Source organism: Melanaphis sacchari, unplaced genomic scaffold, assembly GCF_002803265.2.
Source record: "Melanaphis sacchari strain LSU unplaced genomic scaffold, SCAv2.0 Contig298_pilon_pilon, whole genome shotgun sequence".
Taxonomy (NCBI): Eukaryota; Metazoa; Arthropoda; class Insecta; order Hemiptera; family Aphididae; genus Melanaphis; species Melanaphis sacchari.
This window is the reverse complement of record NW_020271170.1, coordinates 30920-39622: the sequence shown is the minus strand read 5'-3', so window position 1 is coordinate 39622 and position 8703 is coordinate 30920. Positions and strand designations below refer to the sequence as shown.

The following is an 8703-nucleotide window of genomic DNA, read 5'->3' as shown; positions in this document are numbered from 1 at the left end:
GCATAGACTAGAATCATTTATTATTTTATAATAATATATGGCTTCGGATATTAAAACTAAAAACGGTAAATATTTACCGGGAACATTTTCCGCGAACATGGCTTCGGTGATTTTCAAATCGTCCGCAGACTGATTGTTTCGATTGTTGGATCTGTACAGGGCCGTGAGATACATATACGTGGGTTTCGGCATATAACGATTTTCATCGACTTCGACGCCTTGTACTTCGCCTCGACGACCCTCTATCAACCAATGCGATGTGGGCAGATTATATTTCAATACGTTAATGTACGTGTAATGAGAGAGCGTTTTGTGATTTCTCATTATAAGCGTATCGTTCAAATGATTGGGTTTTGTCAAATTGTTTATAAAAATGGCGGCTGTTATTGCGTTTCCTCGGTGACCGAGTGATTCGTCAGTAGACATACCACCGACAAGAGCTATTTTTTTATTAAAATCGTCATCGACGCATCTCATTTGTTTGTTGAGCGTATAATTGTAATTGGAAAATGACTTTATTATATCGTAAGACGATGTATTTTTAGAATGTTTGGATGTCAGTATACAACCCAATTGGTCGCGATCGCCGCAAAAAATCATATTTAACTTATGCAATTTGCCGCACAACAGAGTCGCGTACAGTAATAATTTGTTCATGACCGTGTACTCGTCAAACATCAATATATTCCCAACAAGATTCATCTTTTGATCTCTATGTGTTTTGAAAATTCTCACAATTTGTAATATATTGTTTATAACGCACTCGACGCTGTTCATTCTATTTGTGATCTTGTCCAAAGACGCGTATTGGCGAAACTTCAAATTCAACGAATACATAAAAAACTGAGCGCACGTAAGTCCGGCCGCACAATATTTATAAGACGATATCAGAGAATTTTTAAAAATTATAACGTGCGGTAAATTTTCACCATCGCGCATCAGCGTGTGCGATATCGTTTTCAACGTATAACTCTTGCCCGTACCCGGTGCCGCTTGTATTAGTAAAATTTTTCCATTTTTGTTTTTATTATCGTAATTGTTCATGTCCGAAATGACGCGATCGAAAATCACTTTTTGTCGCGGATCGAGTTTGTTTTCGTTAAAATTTTCCCTTTCTCTCGACGCGGAAGCGGCTCCTATTCCAAAAACTTCTCGTTTGGCGTTGCTTTCGGTGTTTGGTATGAATATATCAACACCGCTTGCAGTTTTTAACGATATTATATTGAGATTCATGTAGTTAATATACTCATCGCTAGTGCGCAAATCGCGAGCAACATCTGTTGATAAAACATCTTCCCAATTCAAATTTAAGTATTCGTCGTTTTTGTAAATATCCTTTTCCATACGAAAACAATTAGGAGCTTCTTCTTCTGAAAAAATAGTAATATAAAAAGTAATATAAAATTTAAAAAAAAAGTTATTATATATATATTAATTAATAATAACCATCAAAAGATGATTTTGACGGAGACGAAACTGGTGGTTGCTGTCGTGATGTTGGTTGTAATTGTGTGTTCCGGTAGGCTACGAATCCTCCGTTAAGAGTATCGATCAGATTCATGTTTGATTCATGAATGCGGCACCAACGTCTTGAGATTCGGTGTTAAAAAACGTTTGGCGGTGAAATCAGTTGTATATGTTTTCAATGAAATCGCGACCGAACGAGCCGAGGTGATCGAATAGTTTGGCAGAAACCGTTTCCGTTAGCGACATACGCGATAATGCTGCCAGTTTGATTAAAACGAACAAACACATCACCGTAAACACGTAGAACCCACAAGCCAAAGCGATGACCAACGGCTGTTGCGTGAAACGCGCTCGTGATGAATTTATTCGTGATCACTCGTTTCAAATAATTTTCATTGTATTCGCGATACTGCCTGCTATTGAAATGATAATGTTTTGCTGTATTTTGAGTGTACGACTCTTCCAACATTTTTTGCGATTCGGTGCTTTCTTCGAAATACACGGGATCTTCTTTGTCGATTATGCTGCCTTCGCTGTTAACCACCAACGCGTTTAGATAGATCAATTGATTCGTCAATCTGCTCATTGTTATTTCGAGTATTTCCTGTTTGGTCAATAACTTTGAGCATAACATTTCGAAGGTAAACTGAGCATAAGATTCACCCATCTCGGCGCGCAACGCTCGTTCGGCTTTTTGCGTCATATTGGCAGGCAATTCACTTGGAAACATGTTGTTGTAGCCAAAAGGATCCCATATGGACAGAATCACGCCTAGTATGTTTACGACTATTAATATCCATCCGACTACACTAACGGCCAATGCCGTCAATTTGGCCAAAGCTATTGCCATTTTGGTGGCACTCTGTATTAAAACTTTTACTATAGATAAACGACACAGGTTCATAATCGAAGCCTGCAGACACTTTATTGGAAATGCTTTGGCTATAATCATGCCTATATTTTTTTTCAACAACTTTGACAGATTTTGCGCCAACGATTTAAGCATTTTTTTAATTTTCGTTTCGGCGTATTGGTACGCTAAATTTATGCCCAGACTAACGAGACCCTCTTTCGAGAATAATATATCGCCGAGATTCGCTACGATGTGGTCTATAGCGTCCATCGCTGTTTTAATAGCGTCTTTAGAATTCGAGTTTTTTACATCATCGTCATTATCGTTATTACTTGCGTTACCACTCGGTGCTTTACCGACCATTCGTTTTGCTCGATTTTCCGATATTTTCTGTTTGGCGTACAACACTCGATTTTTTAACCCATCATCATCATCTTCGTCGTATATCATTAACTTTGGTAACGAGAACGATTCGTTAATATCGCGCTTCCAATACCCGAGAGTGTCTTTTTCATCCAATGTATCGGGTATTTCTGGTAAATCTGGCACGTCGAACATAAATTTTTTCGTATCTATCTTCCTCACCACCGATTTTACCGAATTTATAAAAGACATGCCCACTACGGCGTTCAATCTCTTTTCCCACCATTTATACGAGCAATCACCATTATCGTCAAGAGTGCGATCATAATACTTGCAATATGTAGTATTGTTTTTATACGACCATCCGCAACCGAATTCACTCTCGGTGTCGTTTATTCGGGTAAAACCCGTCGGTATATCGTTTACTCGATTTTCGTAGACGGTGATGCTCCGATAAAACGGTTTTTCCAAATAATTTGTCATAAAGTCCGGCATAGTTATGCATTTGTTTTTATGATATCTCAGTTGCGGCGTGTCGACAGATCGCGTGTTGTCCTGAGAGTATGTGGGATCGACGTTTGTATTGAAATAGGCCGGCTGACATACTGTATCGTATTCTTTTCCATCACCCACGCGAACGTAATGGGTTTTAGTTTCGGGCATACAAAATCCAGAAGCCGTATATTTGTTACATGATAATTTATCGCACAATTTCTCACTAATATCGACATCTATTATTTTACATTTATCTCTGAGCGTTCTCGGTATATAATAATTCTCCGACGTAGCGTCTCGGACAGTGTATGTCGCGTGGCTCATTAGACGAGGATATTTTTTGTACATTAATTCCATCATACGTACACGAGTGTTGTAGTTCGATAAAAATTTTCTCGCGTTATCCATATCCACTTCGGTATAACTACCCATTATAATGGAATACGTGGAAAGTGTTTTACAAAATTATAAAAGTAATAACCGAGTACTATGTATAGATGGAACTTCTTGTTGTAAAAAGTCGACTATATGTAAACGATTGTTGGAAATGCATCCTATTTTAAAACTCGACAATTGTAGCGACGAACGCGTTGGAAACATGAAAATCATGAAGGTGCAAGTTACCAGAAACATAATACGCCCGAATACTCATTTTTTATCTAATTATGGTTATATATCTGGTGGAATTTTGGATATAAATCATTCGAATACGATAATGGTCAATGCGCAAATGATTTATAACAATAACAAAATACAAAATGTATTTTCGATGAATCCATGTTCTTTTACCATGATTATGGATAGATCTCCGCTGAACGTCGAGGAGTGGAGACTCTTGTGGATAATGCTTGACGATTTTAAAAACTCGTACGGCGAGATTGCCGTGGACGAGAAACGTCATAGTGTATTTTTAATGAAATTCGATTACGCGTTTGCCGCTCTGCGTCGTTGTACTTGGTACAGATTATTCCGCGGACAAATCAATTGTTTGGCTATTATAAACAGCGACGTCGAAGCTTGCGATGAATTGCGACAGTCGCGTGGCGATGGTTCAGATGTTCAACGATCATCATGGAAATCGTATACATATCTTCAGAATCGTATGTATAGAGAATTGTATAGAGCTCTCACCGAAGTTGAATTAAAAAAATTTCCATTTAATCGTAAAATAGACGGTGATGTTTCTTATTTGCATCATGATTGTTATATCGATTTGTCAAAAATATCGAATAAACAATTGTCTCCGGATCACAATCAGATACAAACAAATACTATGGTTTATAATCTGCAAAAATTTTTGTATATGAACAAAAATTTCGTCGATATAGACTTTCGTATTGTAAAGAACTACGACAATCGTAGATTTTATTTACCAACGCCATCGTCCATGTCGTACACGGATCCCGTCGAAGCAAATTACAATGAGCACGTGTACAGAGAGGCAGGAAGGATGCTTGTTCGTGATTTAAAATTTAAGGAGAATTTTAAAAATCCAGAGAAGGAAGCGTATCGCCGAGCCATGGAAAACCGATCGTATCTTAAAATCGCAACAGACTACAAAAATGATATTAATGATGACGACTTTGACCAACCTAGTACTAAAAAATGTAAAAAGATTTAAGATTTTTGTAAAAATATTGAATAAAAACTTGTTTTGATTTATTTAAAGTGTATATTTCTTATAAATAGTAATGACATTTTTACAAACATCACAATGAGTGTCGAAAACGATGATTTTAACAATCAGTCGTATAACAGTTCAAATTTATGTTCTAGTGAGGGTTGGATTAATAAAACTGTAGAATATTTAAAAAATGATTTAAGAACTATAGAAAATAATATTATAAGCGATACGAATATTCATGATTTTATTACATTTTGCAATTATATCAATATCATGGTGAGGAATAGCGTTGAATTGGATTTTCGTATAAAAAAATTGTACGACGCGATTAAGAATAATGTTGAAAAACGAGTGGGTTTTAATAGAGACGTATTCAACGAGCGTAGCGTCATGTATTCGCCGGAAATTGTTCAGAATATATTTGCTATAAAGACAGAATCGTTTAGAAATATAAATCAAAACGATACGGAATTTAATTATGTAAAGAGTGCGATCCGTAGGATATATCCCGATTATACGATATCGTCTAAAATTAAAATTTTATACACTAGTATTTTGGAGTACAAACGATTTGTAAACGTACAAAGAAGATATATAAATATTAAATTAAAATACGAACAGTTATTGAATCATTATAAAAATTATTTCAAATATTACTTGAATCTTATAGACGAAACTAATATCGATAATAATACATCCAGATATTTACAAAAATATGGTATATTTGTAAATAAAAAAATCAAATACCGATCCTAATATTTATTACGACAGAGGATCGAACATGATTAAAGAGGTGCAAAACTATTCGTTCAAAGTGCGGAAATTTATAAAAGATATCGTACGCAATTTCGTCTCGAGAAATCCGAATCCAGACGAATCCGTGTACGCTCGTATAGAAGACCTAAACGAACTGATGAAGAAAAATTTAAAATTACTCGATCGGTGGGTGACCGAGAGGACAAACGAGATAAACGAGATATTCGAATATCTCGATAATTATTTCGTAGTTTACAACAAGCTCTTTAAATTGGAGATAGACAAACGTATAAATGAAAATTCTACTAAAAATAAATATTCGAAAATGAAACGATCGATGTCTATTAAAATCACGATACAAAGACAGACCAACAATCTTAAAATTATATCACAGAATATACGCAATTGCGTTCAAAAAATCAACAAACACATTATGTTGATTGCTAAAAATTATATATAAGCGTCAATGGTAAATTATACAATTTTAACAGAATATCCGAAAAATCGAATCAAATTAACAATTCCGATGTTGGTGGTCTGCAAGACCTGCTGAACAGGATAGATATACCAGAAGTCGCTGAGAGAAACGATGATTTCGATGTTTTAGATGTTGAAAATTGACGAAACAACATACATCTGGATAATGCTTTTGGGAATTTTAATATAATGAATGAAGATGGTATTAATTTGGAAGTCAATAAGAATCAGTTGTGAAACGAAGAAGTGATATTGATGATTTTCGACGATCAAGAAAATCCCGAACGAGCCGGCGGCGACGCAACCGCAGTGGAAAGACAACGCGTCGACCGCGGTCAGATAAACGGCGAACAAGCAGGAGCAGCATCAGCATCATCATCATCGGCAGCAGCAACAACAACAATGGCTATGGAGATTGATAATAATTATGATGATGATGATGATGAAAGATCAATGAGAACGATTCCGTCAAAAAAAAAAAATCTAACTAACGATCCGGTAATTGACGATGGTAATGGCAATATAGATCCTAAGTTTGATAATATTATTAAAAAAATTTTATAATGTTAGTAAAGAAGTTTTAAATAAAATATTAAATACCGACGATAACGAATATAAGAGAATAAATGAAAAATTCATCAATTTGGATCATAAATTGAAAACTCTTATTAATAAAAATAAAAAATTGGAAAACGAATTAGCCACCGTAAATTCAAACATCGATGAAATCCACAACTCTAGAGTCGCTCAGTATTTAAAAATCATAAATAATTTAGAAACTAACAAAAAAGAACTGTCGGAGGATAAAAACAAGCTGATGGTTGAGCAACAGAAATTAATGATTGAAATGACTGATTTAAAAAAAAAAAATCAAACAGCTGGAATATCTGTTAGAACATCAAAACCAAGAAAACAGAAAAGATGCTCTCGTAAAAGAAACATCGACTGATTCGGTGGAAAAATACGAAATACAAAAAATGAAAGAAGAAATAAGAAATAAGTAATAAAGAACACCAAATCAAAGAATATGAATATGAAATCGCAAAATGTGAAAATAAAATTACAAAATACGAAAATAAAATTAAAGAATACGAGAAAGAAATTGTAAAATACAAAAACGATATCGAACAATATAAAATTAATGAAGTATGTTATAAAGGAAATGTCGATGCGTTGAATAATAAAATGAACGAGTTAAACATTGATTTACGATATAAAGACTCCGTTATAGACAAACAGGAATCGGAAATATTGAAAAGTAAAAGCGATATAAATAAAAAAGAAGAATACATACACGAGATTGACTTTAAATACAAAAAATTACAATCCATGTATGATGATAAAAATAAAGAATACAGCAACGATGTTAATGTGTTGAAAATCGTGCACAAAAAATACAACGACGAGTTGAAACACGAATTTAGTATAAATATGGATAAAATAATCAATAGAAATCCGAATGAAACTTTGATGAATTTAAATTCTCTCAGAAATATAATTATTAACAATATCAAAACGAATGGTGATGGTATTTTAAAATTAATAGAAGAATTGCGAACGTTGAATCAAAACATCGAACGAACGACATCCATTACTAATGTTTATGATGATGATGTACAAATTAATCAATCATCAATAGCACAGACCACCAAAAGCTTTTACGAAAATTTCGCTCAAGAAGCAATGAGAACGCCAGAATCGAAAGCAGAAGCATTCGTAAACTTAGCGACGACGACGGCGTCAGAAAACCCAGAAATCTCGTCGATATCGTTACCAGAAAAACCGGGATTAGTAGAATTTTTCGAATCGACGATTGATACTATGATCGACACTCCCGAAACAACTACCGATACAAGCGATTCGATCATGTACGTGAATAAATCGATTGCCGCTGATGCGTCGAATGTAAGCAACGATGCGTCGAATATGAATTTGGATACATCATCAGCGTCTCGTACCACTGATTCATCGAACGTTATCCTGAACGAGCCGGCGGCGACGCAACCGCAGTGGAAAGACAACGCGTCGACCGCGGTCAGATAAACGGCGAACAAGCAGGAGCAGCATCAGCATCATCATCATCGGCAGCAGCAACAACATCAATGGCTATGGAGATTGATAATAATTATGATGATGATGATGAAAAATCGATGAGAACGATTCCGTAAAAAAAAAAAATCTAACTAACGATCCGACGATTGACGATGGTGATGGAAATCTAAATCCATAGTTTGATGATATTATTAAAAATTTTTATAATGTTAGTAAATAAGTTTTAAATAAAATATTACAAACCGACAATAACGAATATGTGAGAATAAATGAAAAATTCATCAATTTGGATTAACAATTGAAAATTATGTAACGTCCCCTCTTCACATGCGTGTTGCGACGCTCTCGCGTCTTCTTACCGATAAAGTTATGTTTTGATTAACGAGGTCTTGGGGACTCGACCTCGGTGTGTAATATTAATATACTAGATCAGGGTTACCTTATTTAAGTAAAGCACAATTGTATAAAATGTAACGTATATTTAACAGATAATTTAAGATTTATATAATAGAATGAAGGTTACCGATCCGGGTAGATTGACAAGCCGTGAGTGTGGATGGTGGATGGCTGCACGGAACGTTGAGGAGTCTTCTGGTCGTCTGTCTGCTCCTGGTGT

The 8703-nt window shown here is 35.1% G+C and overlaps 2 protein-coding genes across 2 annotated transcripts; both read right to left on the bottom strand.

Moving 5' to 3' along the window:
- Positions 1-8: 8 nt before the first annotated feature.
- LOC112595706 lies at positions 9-1646 on the bottom strand (the record flags this gene model as incomplete). The annotated part of the gene is made up of 2 exons (XM_025341005.1): positions 1447-1646; positions 9-1370 (listed from the first exon to the last, which is right to left on the bottom strand). Coding segments are annotated over exons 1-2 (1477 nt in total), but the record flags the coding sequence as incomplete, so codon positions are not given.
- On the bottom strand, positions 1577-3619 carry LOC112595705. Its single transcript, XM_025341004.1, has one exon. The coding sequence runs from the start codon at positions 3608-3610 to the stop codon at positions 1643-1645; it is 1968 nt and encodes a 655-aa protein (XP_025196789.1). The 5' UTR covers positions 3611-3619; the 3' UTR covers positions 1577-1642.
- Positions 3620-8703: the final 5084 nt, after the last annotated feature.

Coding starts and splice junctions, on each gene's coding strand:
- LOC112595705 (XM_025341004.1), bottom strand. CDS start 3,610: ATGGGTAGTTATACCGAAGTGGATATGGATAACGCGAGAAAATTTTTA.